At 50.2% G+C, this 22,686-nt stretch overlaps 2 protein-coding genes and 1 long non-coding RNA gene across 5 annotated transcripts in view; all 3 read left to right on the top strand.

The window, feature by feature from the left end:
* Positions 1 to 9,785, top strand: part of ATF3 (activating transcription factor 3) — a 50,443-nt gene extending 40,658 nt beyond the window's left edge. For all 3 annotated transcript variants that reach the window (XM_016166539.2, XM_016166537.2, XM_016166538.2), the window contains exons 2-4: positions 2,650 to 2,893; positions 5,916 to 6,023; positions 7,186 to 9,785. In XM_016166539.2, the coding sequence (XP_016022025.1) occupies positions 2,654 to 2,893; positions 5,916 to 6,023; positions 7,186 to 7,383 (546 nt within the window). In that variant the 5' untranslated portion in view covers positions 2,650 to 2,653 and the 3' untranslated portion in view covers positions 7,384 to 9,785. The remainder of the gene's footprint in view (positions 1 to 2,649; positions 2,894 to 5,915; positions 6,024 to 7,185) is intronic.
* A 2,731-nt stretch (positions 9,786 to 12,516) lies between these two features.
* On the top strand, positions 12,517 to 14,271 carry FAM71A (family with sequence similarity 71 member A). Its single transcript, XM_016166442.2, has one exon. It carries the CDS (start codon positions 12,517 to 12,519, stop codon positions 14,260 to 14,262), a length of 1,746 nt encoding a protein of 581 aa, XP_016021928.2. The 3' UTR covers positions 14,263 to 14,271.
* Positions 14,272 to 15,913: 1,642 nt separating this feature from the next.
* LOC107521659 lies at positions 15,914 to 17,835 on the top strand. The gene is made up of 3 exons (XR_001599624.2): positions 15,914 to 16,063; positions 16,160 to 16,324; positions 17,082 to 17,835. It is a non-coding gene; the product is annotated as an uncharacterized LOC107521659 (long non-coding RNA).
* Positions 17,836 to 22,686: the final 4,851 nt, after the last annotated feature.

A 22,686-nucleotide genomic window follows, 5' to 3' on the forward strand; every position in this document is an offset into this window, starting at 1 on the left:
TTTCATACAAACATTCCACACCACTGACATTCTTCAGTTTCTTTCATCAGGACTGCTGACTTTACACTGACAAGGGAAAAAAATTTCCAAACACTAGACCCCAAGCTTTGAGAGCTCATTAATAAAGTTAGCTGGGTGGTGAAATGAACTACACTCAACTGCCAAGGAAGTCAAACTACCCTTGTAGAAGGGAGCCATCCAGTCCTCCAAGCAAAGGCCAGCCCAGAGGTGGCTCTGAATTCCATCCCTGAACTACTAAATTGTTAATAATGTTGGGAAGGGAAGGAAAACATGAATGCACGGGAGACTCTGAAGCCTCTGGCTGTAGAAGGCTGGTGTCTCAGTTTATCACCTGCCAAAGAGAAGTAAGTGCCCTCCCAGCATCCTAAGATTATAGGATTAAACTGATAGAAGACCCTCAGTTCTGACTCATGACACAGGTCTTTAGTAGAGACTTACACACATTTCCTGGGTTTCTTTGAATAATCAATGGTGGCATTATTTGGCCTGGAATTCTTGCCTTCAACAGTCTATCTCCAATCTTAAGGGGGAGTTAGAGGTCACGGTGTTCTATTCAGAAGTGTTTGAGATCAAAGCCAGTGACCAGCCACCCTCCCACCTGGACCTCACTGAGAGTCTGTCAGAGAGCCAAACCCGTGCTGGAGAGATCCCTGGGAGGCCCACTAAGAACATACCTCCCGGCTGCACTATGTTTTCCAGGGTATATTCATGTATTATTTTCTCAACTGCTTGTACAACCCTATGAGAAAATAGAGCAATTGTTACTATCTTTCTTTTATAGAGGAGCAAGAAGGCACCGGGAGGTATAATGATGACACATAAGTAAGTGGGCTTCAAATCTTGATCTTCTGACCCTAGTCTGAGAATTTTGTACATAAAGACCCATTTATACCTACTCCAGAATGCAGGCAGCAGCCCGAGTGTACATCCTGACATAGAAAGTTCGACAATTCATTACCTAGAGTTAAGGTTTTCCCCGTGGCTCTGTGCTTGGTCTTCCCTCCATCGATTCAGTTCCAGGACCCCCACCCACCCCCATGCCAGCCCCCACTCCCCAAGAAAAGTTTGCTCTGTCTTTTTTTTTTGCTTTGTTTTTGTGATGTGGAATAATATTCTATAATCTATAAATTAAGGGCATGAGTTCTGGAGTCAAACCGATTTCCAAATTCTGATGCTGTCTCGCACTATGACTTCAAGTAAATTATTTAGCTGGTGTAAACCTGTTACCCCACCTGTAAAATGGGGCTAGGACTGAATTCTCGGGAGGATTAAATGAGATCATATACATAAGGTTTCTGGTATGGCGAAAGCACTCGTTAAATGAAGAAGGTACTCGTTAGAGATTTGCTAAAGGGTTTCCTGTCTGGCTGGACTTGGCAAAGGTCCCCAGATTGAAAGGGACGCTCCAGGGGACCCCCCTGCCTAGATAATCCCCACAGTCACTGCCCCTGGAGAAATGACTACAGCCACTGCTGGAGGGAATATATATATAGCAGGGAAAGATCGATGGGGGGCTGTTCCTAATTGAGACTGTGAAACTATTACTGTTTCTACCTTTTATTTTCCTAGCGGCTTCGGATTCTCTAGGCTGTAGAATGATAGAGGTAGATGGGAGCCCAGAGGCCATTTGGTTTGACTGCTCCTCCCCCATTTCATATATTTGGTCAGGCAGTCTCCAGCGTTCAGCAGGAACTGGGAGCAGCTGGTGCCAGGCGCTGGGCCAGGCTCTGGGACAGAGCGACCGGAGACTCAGTCCCTGTGCTGCACAAGCTCTCAGCTATTTGCCAGATGAAGACTGAGACTGAGAGAGCTCAGGTCACACTGCTCCTTAGTGCCAGAGCCAGTCCCCTTGGGCCCCCAGACCAAGCCTCTCCAGACACCACAGGGCTGAACAAGTCCCCCAGGCGAGGTCCAAGTTCTTAGTGCCTCACTTTTCTTTACTCTGAGGTCTTTGCTTCACTACGCTCAACTTTACAAAGGGGCTGCTAGTCCCTTGCCACCTGTATCCCCATCCCCCATCCCCTGCCAGGGACCAGCTCAAAGAAACAAACCTACCACAGTCACCATCCTCACTCTCATTTACTTGGATACGACTCCCTAAGGGAGAAGTTAAGATATATTTGCTAAATTCAGGAGTCCCCCCTCTTTGCTTTATAAACTTCCACTGATTGACAGATCCAATTTGATTTCAGATGCCAAGTTCCTTTTTGAAAAAGAGACTGGAAATGGAGTTACATAATAGTTTCACTATGGTTTTTATTTTTTTAATTTTTTTTTTTATTTTAATGTTCTTCCTCTTTCGTTACTGTTTGAGGCTACATTTACATACATGCAAACCAGCTAAAACTAATGCTTTCGGGAATTCAAAATAGCCTGAAATGCCACTCCTGATAAACTTCAATTAGGCATTTTATCCATATCACTGAGCCATATGCTTTAAGAGCCTCTTTTACTCAAGCTGAGGATGGCATGAAATGAAAAAAAGAGAGAGAGAGAGAGAGAGAGAAGGCGAGGGCTCACGGGACTTCCGCCTGGGGTGGGGCTTGGGTTGGAGGTCGCAGGTATGGGAGAACTTGGTCCCATGCTCCCAAATCCCTGAAGTAGTTTGGGTTTTGATGTGTCTTTCAGCAAAATGATGCTTCAACACCCAGGCCAGGTCTCTGCCTCGGAAGTCAGTGCCTCTGCCATCGTCCCCTGCCTGTCCCCTCCTGGGTCACTGGTGTTTGAGGATTTTGCTAACCTGACACCCTTTGTCAAGGAAGAGCTGAGGTTTGCCATCCAGAACAAGCACCTCTGCCACCGGATGTCCTCGGCACTGGAGTCAGTCACCGTCAGCAACAGACCTCTCGAGATGTCAGTCACGAAAGCCCAGGTAGGTTCTATCACAGGTGTCCGTTCTTTTGGGGCTTATCGCACACTTGCACACCTACCGCATGCCAGGTGTGCTCTAGGAAGGGGGATGCAGCATGAGTAAAACAAAATCACTGCCCTCAGGAAGCTGACTTTCTACTGGGAGGAGACAGATAATACGCAAAAGAAGTGAATACGCAATATGAGCAACGGGCAAAGGAGAAAAATAAAGCAAGGAAAGGGAATCAGGGAATCGAGAGCGGAGTAGAGGCGGGGGCGCTGTTTTAAACCAGGAGGTCAGGAAAGCTTTCACTGATAGAATGGCCTTGGGAAGAGATTTGAAGGAGGAGAAGGAGGGGCCTGAGTGTCTGGCAAAAGAGCAAGAACAAGGACACGGAGTGGGGAGTGTGCTCGGTGCATAGGAGGAGTCGCGGTGGTCCATGTGGGGCGGGGAACGAGGGAGGAGCTGAGGTAGTAGGTCGGGGGCAGATCGTGCTGGTCTTACGGACTATCATACGGATATGGCCATTTGCTCAGAGTGAGATGGGAAGCCACGTGGGTACAAGATGGGGGTGTTTCAGGCTTACTTAACTGGCATGAACATTGCCTTTGGGCAAGGAATAGTGGAACTGGCTAAAAAGGAACTGGGCTTTAAAGGAAGTTTGTTAAGAATATGATGCTTTAGGAGGGGGGTGGGGGTAATAATGACTTCACTATAGGACTGATCTAAGGGTTAATGACATTACATTTGTTAAGGGTCTAGCAGAAGACCTGGGTGATAGCTCAGTGACTGGTAGTTGGGACTATTGTGTGATGCTCTATCCATAAGGCATCATTAGGGGCATTGGCCGGGCCCTAACCAACCCGAGGGGAGGTCATCGGTACCCAGTGCAATACTGGACAGTGCAGGGTGGATCGCGGGACACTCAAGGAGATTTTTAATTTTCTAATTAAATATCTTGAGATAATAGGATGCAATGGAAGTAGTAAGATCCCCGTAGAAGGAAGGAGAGCATTTTGGAAGGGTGGTTGGAGGGTTCTCCAAAGGAAGAAGCAGGCAGCCTGCTTTGTGGCAACACTTCTTAAAGCCACCCGACCCATCTATAACCCTGTGTTCATCAAGTGACCTTCTGATGTTAGATAGGTCAGTTTAACAAGGAGATTTTCCTGCTGGGGAGAGTACGCACCACCTGACCTACTTGAATGTTCTGGTCCCCTTGGTTGCTGTAATTCTCGACTTAGAATGAGACACTGAGCCTGTGAAGCCCATAGGCACCCTGTGCGTTTGGGCCCTCTGGGGTGGCAACGTGGTGTGACGAGGCCGCTTTAGCCCGGAGAGGACGCAGGACGGGCCCAAGGCCTGGGTTTAACCTCTGGGTTTTGTAGCCAGCTGGTCTACTGACCAGGAGCTGGTGATTCCTGGGCACATTAGTACTGCCCACTATTACTATTATTTGTTGGTGAGTTCCTCATTTCCATATTAATAAACTGAGGAGACTGAATTAAATGCCCTTTAGAAAGGCTTTTCCACATCTGAGTGTGCGACTCTGAGTTTTGCTCTACTTTCCAGTACTTCGTCATATGAGAAAACCCCAAATTCTCCCCCACCTGTCCAAAAAATAGCTATAGGGTTGTAAAGGAAATATTAGAGTTGCTGAGTTCTTGATGAAGACACCGATGGTGAGGTTACCAATAATAATAATAATAATAATAATAATAATAATAATAATGCTTACATAGCACTGACTATAAGCTAAACACTGTACAAAACACTTTCCATATGTTCACTAATTTGACCCTCATCGCAATCCTATTAGGAAGGTAAGATTATTGATCCCATTTTACAAATGAGAAAACTGAGGCTCAGAAGAGCATGGTAGCTTATTCAAGGTCTCACAGGTGGTGAAGCTAGGGTTAAAGACAGTTTAGTCTAAACCCAAATGTCTGCCTATGTGGTCCTCCGATCCAGGAAGTAAAAGATGGAATTTCTCTCACCTTATTTCCCTCTTGGACTTTGTTTTTCTAAACTGCAAGGCCTTCCATCTCAGTCCAAGCAAAGTCAGTGTCATCTAATCCAAAAGGATGAGTATTAAGTCAGATGTGTGTCGATTATGGCATGCCAGGGTCTCTTTGGTTTGAGGTCCTGTTCCCGTGCCCTTTTCCACTGTCCAGAGCAGTGACAAGTGACATGACAAGTCCTGATAAGAACAACCTAACTGTCACCCACACAGCCCAGCACGAGTGCTTCACCCCAGCTGGACTCTGGCCTCTAAGCCAGGTCCAGCAGCCGAACTTCGCCGATGAAGTCAGATCAGAGTGAGCTTGCAGAGGACCAAATCCTAAAACAGGACAGGGTTTTGTTCTCTGTGGAGGCCTGGGGCCGGCTTGGAGTGGGGCAGAGAGGAAGAGATCAGTATTTAATTGGAGGATGAATCAGTGGATGGTTTGAGTTCAGCACCCACCTTTGGCATTAAGCCATGGGTTGTAATGCCACTTCGTTTGGGAACAGGCTTGAGGAGTGCCACAGGCTTCTCCTGAATTCAGGAAGGAGATGCTCTGATGCTCCAAAGGAAGATGGAGATGGATGGGGCTGCCCTTGGGTCTTGAATCAAAGAGGCAGAGGAAGAGGGTGGCGAGGTGATATTCCTGAGGCCATTCCTGGTTCTAGGGGAAAGAATGTGTTTACCAGGCAGAATCTGTTTCCTGCTCTAAATGATGGCTGTGATTACCCGTAGTTACCAATTTGAATATCAAACTCTTATTTCAAAATGCATTTTTAAAACAAGCTAGATTTTAATTTACCAATATTGCCAATATACTTTAAACTCACAGGTTTTGCTTTTCATCATTCATTCTTAAGGGCACACGCGTGTGGAGAGGTTTCATGCAAAAGGCTGAGGCTGTACTCCTTCCGAGTCCTCTAGCATCAGGGCTCCCCTGGTTTGCCAGCTTTTGCTGGGAAAAAAAAAAAAAAAAGGGCAGTGTCTTTGAGGTGGGTTGCATTTCTTGCCTCCCATTAAGCACGTACCTTCTGAATTTTATAGGTAGCCCCTGAAGAAGATGAAAGGAAAAAGAGGCGACGGGAAAGAAATAAGATTGCCGCTGCCAAGTGCCGGAACAAGAAGAAAGAGAAGACGGAGTGCCTGCAGAAAGTGAGTGCCTTCTCGCCTCGCCCCTTCCCCTTGCTCACGCCTGTCCCCCGCCAACCTCATGTCCCTATCTCGGAAGCCCCCTACCCAGAAGCGTTTCCCCCAAGAAGGGCGTTGTGGCTGGGTAGCAGAAAGGCCAGCGGCTCGAGGAGGAGGTAACAAAGCTGTTAGCGCAATGAATGCGGCTCTGGATGTGCAAAAGGCAGGTGTGTGAATTAAAAATCACAGCAGTCCTGGCCAGTCTGCACACGTCCGGCAGCTTCCAGGCCGCGGGATATGCCAGCGCAGTTCCGGAGGTTTGCTCGTTTTCCTGAGAAAAGAGGCTGCCAGCTCTCATTAGGCTCACTATGAAAAGCCTTTAATTAATCTCTTCAAACAAGTTATTTCCTTCATCCACAAGCAGTGGTTACACTTTTGGTATTCCTGTGTAAGTTCTTAACTCTGCAGCCCTTCTCCTTGGCTCAGCCAATAGTGTGAGCTCCTGGCTGCACTCAGGCAGCATCCCGTCCTGAAGGGAACTGGATCTGGGGCAGGTGAGGTGGCCCATGGCGCAGTCTTTCCAGTGATCCTGTCCCTTCCCCTAGGTGTGGACAGGCCAGGGCAGAGTCTTCACGCAGGTTCCACAGGTCCCCCAAGGGTTCTGCTGATTGCTGTAGGGAGTGAGTGAAAATTAAGACATTTTGTGTGTTGCCATCTGTATTCTTTCTGGGGAGACGGGCATCTCAGTGAAATTAGTGACGCCCAAAAGACTAAGCATCATGAGTCTGCATTTCTCCCCAGACCCCAAGTCCCTTGAGAGTCCGGAAGACCTGCACGAGGGCTGTTGGACTCATGCAGAGGAGACCTCTGAGCCCTTGGTTCTATTGCAGCTTCATTACTATCAGAGTCACAACCTGCCTCAGTCTTGAGTGTAAACTCGAAGGCATCTCTGAAGAAGCCTCTAAGTTTACAGGCTTCTCCAGGGTCTGGATTCTCCCAAACCTCATGCTGCTGTCCCTGCTTTGTGGGGCACGGTAGCAGGAGCCCGACAGCTCTCCTCCGCAGGCCATTCCCAGCTTGATGAGCCCTGACATGTCCCAGGTGCTGCCCCACCTCCTGGCCACCGCCCCCTCCCCCCTTGCTGGATGTTGGTTCATTCCTAATAACTCTGTCTCTTGTCCCCCAGGAATCAGAGAAGCTGGAGAGTGTGAATGCAGAACTGAAGGCCCAAATTGAGGAACTCAAGAATGAGAAGCAGCATTTGATATACATGCTCAACCTTCATCGGCCCACGTGTATTGTCCGGGCCCAGAACGGGCGGACTCCAGAAGATGAGAGAAATCTTTTTATCCAACAGATAAAAGAAGGAACCTTGCAGAGCTAAGCAGCTGTGGTTATGGGGGCAACTGGGGAGTCCTCATCAAATCCTCCTTCTACATCCAAAACCCTGCAGCCATTGGAGATCTGACTTCCTGTGCACCTCTCAAATCCCAGCAGCAAAGACCCCTGGAAGCGGGAGGGCTCAGTGGCCCAGCTGGGCCTCTCCATTCTGCCCTGAGTGGACTTCGGACCAGAGCAAGGGCATTTTTTGCCTCAACTCCAGGATCTAGGCCTTAACATACCAGCCATTCTTGGATTCTCCAGATGGCCCCACGTTAGGGTCCTGCCTGCCTTTCGTATGGATTCGACAAAAACCAGGACTCCCACCATTAGGATTCATGCAGAACAAGAATCTGTTCCTTGGGTGGGTGGGGTAGGGCCACCTCCTCCGCTGCCACTGTCATGGTCACTTTAAGGGAAGTGGAGCGAGAATGGCTTTTAGCAAAGTTGTGCAATGGCCACAGTTGTGCTTCTAGCAAAGACGCTGTTATTTACAGGAATTACTGTGTGCAAGGTGTTTGTTTCACAACTAGGCGTTACGCTCTCCCGATGTTTGTTCCTACAACCCTGGTGTGACTTTTTCGTGACGTTCCTCAAATCGGGTTTCTGAGAGTCTGGGGGGATATCACCAGGTGTAGTGTCTTACAAAATGTTCAGGTGTCCGGAAGAGCGTGTCAGCTCCAGGAGAGCAGGATTCGGCTGGCCAGCGGTGCCGTTTCGTGCCCACGGAAAAGCCTCCTTTCCTCGGCACCCAGGCATGAACGTAAAATTCATGTGCACGGCTGCAGGTCCTCTGTTGCAAACTCAGTTACCATGTCGCAGGAGGAAAGCAGTTAGTCCACCTTCCGCAGAGTTAGGACTCTTGCTCAGTGACAGGTCAGGAGTTATTTCTAGGCGGGAAGAGCCAAAGAATATTCCATTTTCCTTTTCTGGCAGTTGAAAACCACATTCAGTGGAGACTTGTTTGGAGCTAGGTGATGCCTGCCTAGGCTTTCGCATTATTGGAGGTTAATGGCATTGTTTTTGTCATGCAGATGTTGGTAGAAATCTGGCCCAGAGCATTTACAGATGTGAGAGGTCATTCACACTGGCCACAAGGACTCTGGCTACTGTCTGTTTAAATTCTGATGTTTCTGTGAAATCCTCAGAGTGTTTAATCCTACGCAATAGTATCATTACAATTTTCTGTAAGAGAAAATATTACTTATTTATCCTAGTATTGCTAACCTGTCAATATAATAAATATTGGAACCAAGATATGGTAAACTTAAGTGTTTGCGCTGGTCTCTGTTCTTTTTAATCAGTTGGTTGTTGAGATCTAGCCCCTTCCCACCTGTTTCCTCTCCTTGGGTCGGAGGGAGGTTTATTTAGCTTCAAATATTCTCCAAGTGTCCTCCTTTGTTCTTTGGGGTGCCACTAGCGGGGACAATTGACTTTCAATCTTGTTCTTCAGTCTGTGGCATCTGATATTCAATTTCTCATTAAAAATCCTTGGAACACAGCACCAAGTAAATCCTTTAGGCCAACTGTTTGGTTAAGACAGAATTTTGTTATAAAATCTGAATTGCTAAATACCTCAACCATCAGTTTATCTGAATGTACAAAAGCCTAAAACGTACACTTGTTCAACTTGAGCCGTGGACAGACACCTTACATTCTGCCACAGAACTCTTGAATTACATTTATCATAATGTCCAAATGTGTGTCTCATTGTTGCAAAGATGTATTTCAGATATCATAAAAGAATGGTGGGGGAGGGTGGAGAGGAAGAAAGAGAATGATTTTAGATGGGGTTGGTGTAACAATTCAAAGAAAAGTATTCCACCTCATTTGATTCCAGGCTCCCTTGCTCTTTGCTCTGCACAAATGTAACACTCACAGGCTAGAAATAAAAATTGACTCCTCTGCTACCGCTGCTGCTCTTCAGAGAGATATTGGCTTCATTCAATGTTGGAATTCACGCACGTGAATGGTGCCTGCTCTTCTGAGCCTGAGTATGGTTCCTTTAAACGGTCATTTATGGTACAGGTGTCCTAATTGCATATCTATAAAGAGCCATGTGGTGGAAGTACCATTCACCCCTTCTTTCAGGAGATTATCTTTTCTTTATCCTGATGGAGGGGGAAAAATTCCTTGCATTTACATAATGGTTGTGGGTCTAGGTGCCACTGATCAGCTGTTATGAAACTCAAAGACAATTTCTAAGCTGCCACAGATGGTAATGGATTGGAGAGGAAGGAAGGAGTTGGTGGCTATGGCAAGAAAAATTGATGTGAGAAATGCACTGTTTGTGGTTAATGGAACTGTAAGTTCTTTACACAAATGCGTGAAAATAGTTTCGTTTTCTGTAGCCGTTTATGTTTTGATACGTTAATAATAATAATAAAAAGGATGAATATCATTTTACCATCAAGTCATTTACTTCATCTTGTTTTACATTCGACGGAGAGGGAAGTTTGGGAGCATCTAGGAAATAAACGTGGACGGGACCTCTGCCAGAGCCAGGCACCTAGTTTGACAGTCTCTTCAGTGGGCTGCCTCTGTGGTGATGGCACGCTGATCGGGCCTGAGGAACCCACCCTCGCTCCGCTCTCCTGTCTTCGTCCTGCCCCCTCGCCTCTCCCAGAGATCTGGCCTGACACCTGTTTCAGAGTAAGGAGCTTTAACTTGTTCCAGCCACAGGACAAAAAGCTAAAATGCTGACTGTTTTCCATCTTTATTCTAATATCTCCCCATTGGTTTTGAACAAAACTTTGAAACCCGAAGCCAAACCCAAACAGAGCTTTGTCCCCTCGTCCCCACCCCACAAACATGTTGTGTTCGGGCAGTTTCTCTGCGGAGTGAACAGTACTTTGGCCCATCCGCCCGAGGTAAAACCTCAGAGGAGGCCAGGGTTACCCACGATCATTCCTCTGTCCTCTCTAACCCCAGAAGCTTCTCTCTTCGTCTTAATCAAAAACTGCTCTGGGGAAGGAATTTACACCAAGGCTGAAAGGGCCCGTTGAAGACTAATGCCGATAAGAAAGAGGAACATCTCTTGAGACAACATGCTCAACCCTTTGTATACATTATCTCATTCAATCCTCCCAGCAACTGTTACCATCCCCATTGGACAGATGAGGAAGTAAAGAGCTGGGTAGCTTGCTCAAGGTCACGCAGTTGGCCTTTCTAAAGCTGAAACCTGTTTTTTAACTATAAGGGTTCTGAGCAGGAGTGTGTGTGTGTATGTGTGTGTGTGTGTGTGTGTGTGTGTAATTAAAGCATAGCCAACACAAAATTTACCATTGTACCCTTTTTAGAGTGTACAATTTGGCGGCATTCAGTACATTCACACTACTGTGTAATCACGCCACTAGTTCCAGAATTTTTCATCACCCTAGAAGGAAATCCTGCACCTATTAGGCAGTCACTCCCCATTCTCCCCTCCTTCCAGCCCTGGGCAACCAATTACCTGTCTCAATGGATTTGCTTCTAATGTACATTTCATATAAATGGAATCATAAAATATGTGGCCTTTCATATTTGCCTTCTTTCACTCAGTAGGTTTTTAAGGTTGATCAATGTTGTAGCATGTATCAACACCTCATTCCTTTTAATGGCTGAATAATATTCCACTGAAAATTTGGACAGACCAAATTTCGTTTATTCATTTATCTGTTGATGGACAGGTATGTGCATTTGAGCAGAAGAATAGCCTTATCCTCAAGGAATGAACCTTCTAGGTGGGATTTCAGGCATAACATCAAACTGAGAGATAAGCGGGTTGGGACCAGGGGTCTCTCAGAATGTTCACGTAACAATTTATAAAACAGTTACTTCGCAGTAAGGCAGGAGGTAAAAGGGTACACGCTCCCCGCAGGGGTCAGGGCTCCCAAACCACTTGTGCACGGGAGAGAGGTTCTGCAGGAGGGCCTGGAACTGAAGCTGGCATCTCAGATTACCATGCCCCGACCCCCACCATTTCACCAGAGGTCTTAAGAAAAAATAGCTGGGCTTCCGCACACAGACCGTTCGCATAAGCATAGTGGAGGAGGAAGAAATGAGGTGGACCCCTGAATAATTTAATTCCCAGCTTAGCCCAGCCACTGTCTCGGGCTCTTCCCGTAACATACACACACATCCAGGATTAATCGTGCAACTTATAATAATGCGCAAAGTGGGTCTTCTTGAAGGTAGTTAAATTAATCCAAGCTTTTGGTCAGCCCAAGCTTTCTTCGTGAGGCCCAGTACTGTAGGGGTTCAGAACAGAGGTTTTAGAACCAGCTAGGCCTGCATTCGTACACTGCCTCTGCTACCACTAGTTGTGTGAATTTAGGCAAGTGATACCATCACGGTTTCTTCACCTGTAAAGTGAAGATTGTAGCAACAGTCCCAAACTCAATGGATTCTTGCAATCTTATGTGAAGAACACAGCACGGTGCCTAGGGGAAGCAGTTTTTAATGTTATTATTATTAAAGGTCATTATCATCAACATCTACTGAGATTGTATGAAAGAACAGCTCAATTTTAAGTTATTCGGTAAAATTAAACCTTGAGCTCAAACTGTTCAAGTTTATCTCACGATCTCACGTTCCTATAGATTTTCTCCGGTTTTTATTTTGGCCCCCGACTGAGTCCCTGGCAGGTCGACTCGTCCTGTGTGGGGACGATGAGGCATTTGGGGGGCTGACGGTGGCCCTGCCTTGAGGGGGTGGCTGCGGGATGGGCACAAAGGGGCGTGTGACAGCGACACATCACAAAGGGCAGCAGAGGATAAATCTGGCTGCGCAGGGGTTTCGGGCTGAGAGGGTGGAGTTCACAGCCTCTTGGGGAAATAAAAAATCAGAGGTGGAGGCGAGGCGAGGCAGAGGGGGAGCCCACTCTACACCTTGACATCCTTGAAGAGGTTCAGTCTGGGGTCCAGGCGCCCTCCGGCATCCCCACTGGAATCATCTGCGCCCCCAACCCCACCCCTGCCTCTGGGAGGCTGTGAGGCTAAAGGGGGGCCAGCGGGGTGGGGTGGGGTGGACAGACCTGCCGTAGGGCCATCTGCGTGACACCGGAGCACCACTGCCCCCTCTGCTGCCAGAGAGGCCCGAACAAGAAGAGCCTGGGACCTGCCTTGCCAGCACCACTTGCCCGTAATAAGTCACAGCCATGAACGGCGAGTCTCTGTTACCATATTACACGGCCCAGAGTGGCTCCGGCATGGGCATGTTCAATACCGCCATGGGGAAGCTACAGCGACAGCTGTACAAGGGAGAGTATGACATCTTCAAGTACGCACCTATATTTGAGAGCGACTTTATCCAGATCACCAAAAGGGGAGAAGTGATCGATGTGCACAACCGCGTCCGCATGGTGACCGTGGGCATCGCGTCCACCAGCCCCATCCTCCCTCTGCCGGACGTCATGCTGCTGGCCCGCCCCGCCGCCGGCTGTGAGGAGCCTGCTGGGCAAGGCCAGGTCACCAAGAGAAAAAGCCGCAAGGCTGCCAAGGCCTTAGAACTGACCAGGCTCCTTCCCCTGAAGTTCGTACGGATCTCCATCCACGACCGTGAGAAGCAACAGCTGCGCCTGAAGTTCGCCACTGGCCGCTCCTGCTACTTGCAGCTGTGCCCGGCTCTGAATGCGCGGGAAAACCTCTTTGCCTATTGGGAAAAGCTCATCTACCTCCTGCGACCACCAGTGGACAGCAACAGCAGCACCTACGCCACGCCCGCCGAGGACATGCTGTGCATGCCGGTGTTCGAGGAGGACGACAGGAGGAGCCTGACGGCGGCCGACTTCCAAGGGAAAGGCGATCAGGACCAGGTCAGCATCCGCAGCCTCTACGTGGTCTCTGAGGTGTCTGGGGTCACCTCTGCAGCGTTTGCTGGGGGGGAGGGAACCCAGTATGACTCCCCCAACCCCACCGCCATGCCCGACGTGGCCACCAAAGCGTCGTTGGCAGGGGTGTCGGCAGGGGCGTCGGCAGGGGGGGCGAGAGGCAGCGCGGCAGGCGCTCTGAGCCTGGCAATAAGCAGGTCTGGCGCCTCCCAAGAGCTGAGCACGGCCATAGCAGGGGCAGCTGCCCTGAGTCCAGGAGGAAACAAAACCAAGGTAGCCATTGCGGGCGCCGCCAACGTGTCCCCAAAGAACATCAAAGCGGCCCTGGCGGGTGCTGCAGACCGGCCCTCGGAGAGTCCTTCCAGCACCAGCCTCCCCCCAGAGGCCAGAACGATGTCTGCCACCGCAGAAGCAGAACCGACGAGCAAGGCCGTGGCAGAAATAGCGAGTGACCCAGACGTGGAGGCCCTCATTTCAACCCTGCCCTCGGAGGGCAGCGAAGGGGCGAGCCGGCGGCAGCACGGGCCCCCGTCCAGGACGGAGGCCCACAAGAGCAGGAGGGAGAGGAGGGAGCGACGGGAGAAGGACAGAGCTCGCAGGACTTCCCGTCACCGCAGGGTGTCTGAAAACCGACACAGGGCAGGCGGGGATAAAGCATTCCAGAAGTCATCCGGCCGGTCTTCAGCCAGACAGAGAGATGACAAAAAGGAGAAAGGCCGCGGCAGCCCGGGGGGCGGTAGGCACGGCGTCTCGCACAGAGGCATCAGCCACGCTCCCATCACCAAGGACTCCAGGATCTCTCACAAATCGGGGAGGAGCTCGTCCACGACTAGTTCCAGTTCCACAGCCAAGAGACTCAGCAGGATCAGCTCTTTCTTGAGGAACGTCAAAGCCAATCTTACTACAAAAGCAGTGGCCTCGCTGCGTGGTAAGGATGTGGACGTCTTGGCTAAGACCGCGGAGGGGAAGAGCACGGAGTCCAACACAGAGGTAGCAGAGAGTGGCCAAGGGCTGGAGATGGCGGATAGTGTGAAATCTGAGGCCAGGGAGAAAGTGACCTTCGAAGCCCATTAATAGGACCCAGAGCCGGAAGCTGCACCAGGAGCCGGGGCTCAGGGGAGACTCCCTGCAGAGCCTATTCCAGCTTTCCTTACTGCAGTTTCAATAAAGAACAATGTGATCTGAGAACGGCACGCTGCCTTCTGTCTGAATTTCTGTGTCCCGAAGCCCAGGGATGACCTCACAGTGGACTCTGTGATGTCAGCTGAGCTGCAGCCTGCGCTGCCGTCAAGAGCAGCCTGGCCTCGCTGTGCTCGGCTGGGGCTACCAGGAGTGCTCCGTCTGGCCTCAGCTCCTCGTTCCCCAGAGTCAGGACTGAAAGCTGGACTACGGCCTGGGAGGTCCTACCTCCGCTATCTCCCGATCCTTTTTCATAAACATCTCTTCCCCCTAAAGGTCCACAGACAAAGCAAGAACAGCACTCGCATCCCCTCGGGCTAATCAGGGAAAAGAGGGGAGGCAGCTCGTTGTCGGGGGGAGTCTCGTCTACACGGGGCAGTTCCTTTCCTAGGTATATACACCTCGGAGAAACACACCTTCCAGGAGACAGATACGAGAATGTTTCTAGCAAAAATATCAAAACGCTGGAAACAGCCCAATTTCCAACAACAGAATTGATAATGACTATGAGGAGATTGGGATACTAGTGAAAAATGAATGGCAGCTACACACATTAGCATAGGTAAACTCGTAATTGCTTTTTGAAAAACAAGTCATGGAATAGGATATAATTCTATTTAGAGAACAGTTCAAAAACAAGATTAAACAATACACTGCGCGGGGTACATGTTTGCTAAAACTAGACAAAAGTAGAAAGTAAACGAAACAGCACAAGAGTTTTCTCCACGGAGGAAAGTTAAGACATCGAGTTGGTGAACTCAAGGCTTTCAGCGTGGGGGGTGATTTCTTAAACAAGGTGGTGGGTACACAGTTGCTGTACGTTTTTGTTTTTTTTTTAAACATTTTAATATCTCTGAAATTAGAGGTACAATCATTGTAGCACTTGTGATGAAGTTATCGCCTCAGACTCGGCACCTTCACCAATGCCTTCCCTGATGTATGTACAAAAGTGTTATGTCTGAAAGGTCCAGTGTCTTTAAATTACATTTATCCTAGGTAAAGTATTACAAGAACCCTTGTTTGGTTATCAGGAGAAGGAGGAATGACATCCCTATTTTACAGAGGCTCAGAGAAAGTAACTTGCTGCAGTTGCACGGTAGGACTTCTGCTTCTGCTGACTTCTGCATGCACGGCCCTGTCTTCCGCATGGGGAGGAGACAGAGTGAACAAGTCTACGGAGACTGGGCCAGCACAGGAACCTAAGACATGAGCGTTCCTACCTCCATGTTCCAAAACTCTCTAGAGATGAGTGCCGAGTTCACGGATTGAGGGCAAGGAGAGGGGTGGCTGCTGGGAAGCCACTGTGAGTTGGTTTTTGGTCTCCAGTGAGCTCACAGCCCTTAGTTGGTCTTATCTCAAGAGCGTCTGACCACCCTTGAGCTGAGTCTGGCTCCCAGGCTTCTGTCCCCAGCCTCTGACATGACCCGCACTGCAGCCAGGATGGGGAATTATTGGAGTGAGTCAAGTTATTCTTAAGAAAGAAGGGAACGTGCCAGAGATTTGATAAGAATGGGCCCCATGAAGAAAACAACCTCAGAATCATTAACCCAGAGCTTCAGAGAAGACTGAGGGCCACAGGCAAGCAGAATTAATGGTTTACTCTTGACCAGCTTTTCTGTGGACTCAAGGCAGGGAAATTACAAAAAGATCACATGACATTCCTTTCATCTTATGATTTCCACACAGGCAAGTGCAGGTAAACACTAGTCTGGATGTGCATAGCACTTAGCTAGCTGCTCAAAGTCTTTAATGCGCGTGACCCTCCTGATTCTCACATCCCACCATTCTGCAGCTCAGCAAACGGGAGTTCAGAGCATTTCAAGGTCTTGCTCAAGGTGGGAGATGATGGCGCAGAGAGAGAGCAGCCCCAGCGTGACGCCTTTCACGCAGCATCTGCTGCGTGCCGGCCCCGGGTCTTGCGCTGAGGCCCAGAGACGGTGGAGGAAACAGGACAGGCGTGAGTAATTACCACAGCTTCGAGTGACAGATGTGAGAGGCTCGTGTTCTGGGAACAGGATCCGTTGAGGAGAGAAGTTCTGGGGCAAGGAAAGGCTTCACAGAGAAATTGACAGTTTTAAGGATGAACAGGGCTCTGCTGGGTGGAGGAAGTAAGGGGAGCGAGGGGGAAAGGCGGAGGAGGTGCCAGGGGCGGGTGGGGAGAGGGTCAGGTCGTGGAAAAGAATGTGTGTAAAGTACAAAGGCCGAAACATCACGGCGTGTTGAGCAATTGCAAGCATCTCAGTATTGCTGGTTGGAGGACAAGGAGAGAGGAAGGCCACGAGGCTGGAGAATAGGGCAGCCGAATCCTGGGGCACCGTGTGAATGTCTGGAACTGAAGGACCAGCATCTAATGGGAGTTAGATCGTTCTAGCTCCAGGGCGGAGGATTGATGGGCAGAGGGCTGTCGAGACAGGAGATCCTCCAGGAAGCCATTGAATTAATCCTGGCCAGAGAAGGGGAGCCCCAAACCTGGACGGCAGTGGGGAGACAGAACGGGGGAGAGTCAGGAGATGTTGAAGACAGGAAAGAGGACAATAGTCCATCTCACATCCTGAAAGACAGGGAGCTCGTGTTTAGGCTCGGCACTCACCTCAAGGCGGTGGAACTGACCCAAGTGGAGGAATCTTCCTCCTGTGATGACTGTTGGTTGGGAAAGGAGAGGCTCATGAGAAAGCAGGGAGGGATGTGTTAAGATACACAACAATATCTTCTAGGTGGTGAGGAGCCAGCCACGGCGGGGCTGCCCGGCTTCCGCACTTGGAGGTCTCTGAGATGAGAGCCCCCCTGAGCGGTTGGTTCCCTGCTCATCTCTGCAGCCCTGCTCCCACAGAGCCCTCCTCCACAGGGCAGAGTCTCCGGCTAGAGCCCCTTGTGGCCAAGGTCTGGTCCTGCAGGTTGGCACTTGAATGAGGGCGGCCAGGACTGAGGCTGAGTGACAGTCACCCTTTCCCTTTTTCCCACCACAATTAACCTACTGCTAATCCCAGAAGCCTGCGCTGGGGGGCGTGAAGGGGTCTGGGTAAGGAAGCTACATGGCTCCAGGCCCCTGGCAGTGGAGTGGTGGAGCGAGGAACGGCTGCAAGATGGGTGCCCTGGGAGGTGAAGAAATTCAGACTCAAGACAATGAGCGACCACCGAGAATGGGGTGGGGGTGGACTTAATGTCAGGGCCCCTCTGCAGCCTGGAAGTCATTTGAGAAACAATTGTTGAGCACTTACTATGGGCAAGACAAGCAATCAGATATGCTCATGTGTGTGTGAGTGCGCGCGCACACACACACACACCCACAAATGCATCCCGGTAACACAGATCAAAACGTGGTGGTGGCCTCAGGCAGTGTTCAGAGAGGAGGGAAGCTCTGAGCAGGTACGACAGGCTGGGCGCTCCTGGCAGAGGGCATGGCATGACATGACGGAGAAAGAGAAAGGCCGGGGGGTGGGGGTGGGGCTTGGGAGATGTTCCTAGACCACGGATAAGTCCTGCGTGCCCAGGACGAAACACACTCCAGGGACAAGGTGGGGTGTGTGAGGTGGGGAGGGGGTTGGGGGTGTGGAGGGAAAGGAGGCTGGAAGCAGAGGGGCGGCCTCGGCATTAAGGAGAGACCCAGGATGCTTACACAGCTCCCCTGAACCTCACCGTCTTCGTTACTGCAACGGGGCCAGTGACCCCGGGCTGGCTGAGCGGTGCGCAGAGCTGGGCCCTCCAGGAGCAGAAGGCAAGGGAAACCCAGGCTCTTCCCCTGTGTCTGCTGAGAGAACTTGAAATGTGTAACAGGGGCCCGTGTCTTCCCACACGCTGTCCAAGCTTGCCCACAGGTGTGCCCAGGTGCTGACACCCCTCATCTGGGGCCCCTGGAGGACCAGGGCGGTCGGCTTTGGCTGTCAGGAGCCCCACCGGGTACCCCAGTGTGCCGTCCCAGTGCTGTCATTTGCTACGTGTGCCAGGGTCTGTCTGCAAGAGGGCGGGAAGAATCTTGTCAGTCGTGCGCCTGCGCGCACACGAGACCGTTTGTGTTGGAACCGCGAGTGCCCAGTGCCGCAGCAAGGAGCGCTAGGGAGCCCCCGCCGTGGAGAGCGGGGCCTGTCCCGCCCCCCTCCCCGCCCCCCGCGGCTTCGCGGACGCTGCCCGCTCACTCCGGCCACACCTGCGTAATGGCACCTGGGTGTCCCAGTCCTTCGGCCCCTCGGGGTATGTTTTCCCACCGACATTGTCACAGCCCCAGGACCCTGCCGTCGTGCGATTTACACTGGTCCAAGGAGACACTTGAGAAATAAGAACAATTTCATAAAACTTTCAAAAATCGAAATTAGTTTTTTAAAGACTTAGCCTTTGCTTTGAGATCATGTCCTGCCTTCTGTTTAATGTTTTGTTTTGAAGTAGGACCTACATACGGGAAAGTGTGCCAGTCGTAGCCTTTTCACAAAACGAGCGACCCCGTGCGATCAGCCCCCGGTGAAGAGGCAGAGCATCATCGCCCCCCTCGACGCCCCCCTCACGTTCTCTTCCAGGCACCACCCCCAAGGGCAACCGCTACCCTAAATTCTAACACCACAGATTCATTTTGCTTGCCTTTTCAACTTTATATAAATGGATTCGCATAGTATGGCCTCTTTGACTCCGGTTTCTTTTCCTTGACACATTTATGAGATTCGTCCACGATTTTTCTGGCAATAATTCCTGACGATTACAATAATTCGATCTGGCAACAATTCAATGCATTATACAGTATTCCATTGTGTGAGTATGCTACAGTTTATCTGTTCATTCTGCTGGTGATGGGCATTTGGGTCATTTCCAGTTTGGGGCCATTAGGAAGAGTGCTGCTACGAACATTTACATACAGATCTTCCGTTAAAAATACACACAAACTTCTGTTGGGCATATACTTTGGAACAGAACTGAATATACGCATATGTTCAGCTTTAGACGATGCTGCCAAGCTGTTTTCCGGAGTGGCTGTGCCATTTCGCACTCCCACCGGGAACGCAGGAGAGTTCTGCTTGCTCCAGACCCTTGCCAACATTCGGTGTTGCTCATCCTTTTCGGTTTAGCCATTACGATGGGACGCACTGCCTTTTTTTCCTTTTTTTCATAACAAAATATACTTTTAAAAGGTATATAATATGGTGACTGATAGAAAATGATAGTTTTGTAGTAACGTCCTCAATGGGGAAAATTGAAAGTTGGCTTCCAAATTATTTTTGAAATCTCAAACAGCTCCGAAATCTTAAAAGTCTTACTTATACTTTTTAAAGGGTTTTTCATTGCAAGAGGACTCATACCATCCTGTTCCAGTACCTTTTGCGTTATAACAAACTACCCCCAAAACTTGGTGATTTACAACAGCAGCCATTGTTTTATCTCAGATTCTTTGACTTCAGGAATTTGGGCAGGGCAGTTCTTCTGCTCCTCGTGGATCAGTACTCTGGTCTGGAAGGTTAAAGATAGCTTCATTCACATGCCTGGTGCCTTGAGGGAAATAGCTAGAAGGTAGGACGCAGCTGGAGTTATCAACAGAAATGCCCTCTCCAGCATGATGCTCTTCAGTCATCAGACTGGCTTCCCTCAGAGCAAGTGTCCCAAGATAACCCGGCAGAAGCCGCTTCTGACCAAGCCTCAGAAGCCACCCAGCACACCTTCTCCCACCTTCTGTTGGTTACCAGCAAGTCATAGGGCTAGCCTAGATTTAAACGGAGAGGAACTAAACTCCACCTTCTCATAGAGAAATGCTAAGATCACATTATGAAAGAGCATGGGAGGGTGGGCGGTGGCAATAATATCATGGCCCAGTTTGGAAAATATAATTTGCCACCCCCCCCCGCCCCATTCTAACAAAGTAAACCTGAGGAGCCCCGAGGTGTGTGCGGTGGCCGCCTCCATCTGTCATACTTTCTCCCTTCTTATCTCTCTCTCTCATGCTCTTCCTTCTTTTCACTTTATTTTCTGACTCCCTTCTCTTCTCCCCACTCTCAGTTAACCAAACTCACAAGGATTCCCACTGGACATGTCTCAGTCCCTTCCTCCCCATCTCTCCACGCATATCTTCAGGCTCTTTGACCCCTGGGTGACAGATTACCGGGACACCTAGGGCCATAGCACATCAGCCCCAGAAGGGTCTTGACTGATCCCAGAAGCACGTTATATATGAGGAAGTTAGGCCTAGAGAGGAGAGGGACTTTCCCAAGGTCTTACTGCAAGTGAGCAGCTAAGTTCTAGCTAGTCTGGCACAAATCATGCGCGGGACTCAGAACAGCAGTGCTTGCCTTCCACTTCTGAGTTCCTGAAACTAAAGCCGCTTGTTTCTGTTTCACATTCGTTGCCTCAATATGACAATGTCCTCTTGGCCTCTTGGTCAAGGGGCAGAACCAATGCTGGCCAGCTTCTGCGCCCAGAGCAGCCTGTTCCAGACCTGGGCTGGGGCCCAGCCTGCGGACGCGGATGGGGGCAGGCGTGGTCGCGGATGGAGCAAGTGGGGATCAGTGTGACCAGCCCTCTTCCGCCCGTCTCACTGTACCCCAGATACAAGCATGCCCTTTCTCATCTTGAAGTCCAGGAATTCTCTGAACTCAAGCATCGACTGGCATTTGGTTTTGAAATTTCCGGGCATCCAGGGGTGGTGAATTTAAGAGGCCGATGACGACTGAAGGCAGGTTGGGGAGATATCTGAGGTGAGGTAGGGCAGAAGACAACTCTATATCCGGGCCCAAGAGAAACAACTCTGTTATGTGAAAGTCTGTTTCCTTTGGTGGCTCCAAACAGGAGGAGGCAAGGGCCCGGAGTGGAAGCCCCAGGCTAGGCCACCAGACGTCCCACAGCTCCAGGGGCTGGGCCTTGAGGGAGAAGCAAGGGCTGGAGAGACACGGGGAGGGCGGCACATCGCTCTGGGCTCTGAATAGCAACGAGGTGGAGAACGGCCTGCTAGGAAGCCTCTCAGAACTCGTTGGAAGTCACCAGCTCACCACTTTTGGCCACAAGATATTCAGCCCTGCAAATCGGTGACAAACAGAACGCAACAATGTGGCTGTGCTGTCAGGGACGTGACCTCGGGCCATTAGGGGCATGACCTCGCAGGGACGTGACCTCGGGCCAACAGCGAGAGCCCCTACGTCTGTACGTCTGTCCGTGTGTCTGAGAGCAGGGGCAGTCGGGGAGAAATGGCAGCTGTGGAGGACCGGGTCGTCAAGAAGGGATTAAAATAATTATGTTAATTGGTACAGCCCGTCTTCAGGGTCGTGGCCATATCTTACTGTTTTCGGGTCCCTAGTTCCTCAGCAGAGCTCGGCACGTACTAGGGTCTCCATAAATGTTTGCTATAAAGACCGCGGTCCACCAGCCCTGCCCCTGCATCTAGGCATATTCCATCCTTCCGCGTATCCTCTGCTCACTACCTTCCAGCGGCCCTCTGCAGCTCTCACTGATGGGAGGCCCAGGACATGGGCAGACACCGCTAATGAGGTTTGGTCCCTCCTACCCAAACATGTCAGACCAGCAGACCCTCTTAAGGAGTCCTCTGTTGTGACTGGGAGAAACAAGTCATGAGGGTCTCGCGGCTTTTTTCTTGTTGGGATCCCTCCCTCCAGTCTACTTGCTCCTTCCTGCCAAACAAATAGAAGAGTCATTTTTTTTCCTTTGAACTCCCCTCCCGAAGAGAAGGGGAGAAAAGCAGTATCATCAGCCAAGGGTGTCACTTCCCAGCCTGTGGTTGGCCAGAGCCCGTGCCTGGCCCGCGTCCACACAGCTTCTTGCTGTGGCTGCATTACTTTGAGTTGAAATGGTAAGAGCAGCTGCCACACTGGGCACAGAGCCGAGAAACTAGGAGCCCACCCCAAGTTACGCAATCTTGTCATATATTATTTGGGGCTGCCGGGTGTAATCATAGTTGTATCTATTGAGTGCTTCCTCTCTGGCAGCCACTGTTCTAAGAACCCTACAGGGTTTACTGCGTTTAGTTCTTTCTCTGCAACTCTATCAGTATCTTCACTTTACAGATGGAGGAACTGAGCCACAGACAAGATCAAACAGCTGATCCAAGTGGTGAAGCCAGGATTAAATCACAAGGGGTCTGGCACTGAAGCCCACACCCCTGACCTCAACCCCCGTGGGCTGAATTCCACAGAGTACCTGGCATGAGAAGGTATCTGACCCTACACCTGGTGAGTGGCCAGCCTACAGCCAGCAGTCAATAAACTCCATGGCTTTGAACACGGGGCACCATATTGGGTGCCACCCTCTCCCCTGGCTGTGGGGACCACTCCATTCCCCTCCACTCCGCTGCCGTAGACAGCACTTTTCACTCAGGCTCCACAGTGGCTTGGCCAC

The sequence above is a fragment of the Rousettus aegyptiacus genome, unplaced genomic scaffold (genome assembly GCF_014176215.1).
Source record: "Rousettus aegyptiacus isolate mRouAeg1 unplaced genomic scaffold, mRouAeg1.p scaffold_m13_p_17, whole genome shotgun sequence".
NCBI lineage: Eukaryota > Metazoa > Chordata > Mammalia > Chiroptera > Pteropodidae > Rousettus > Rousettus aegyptiacus.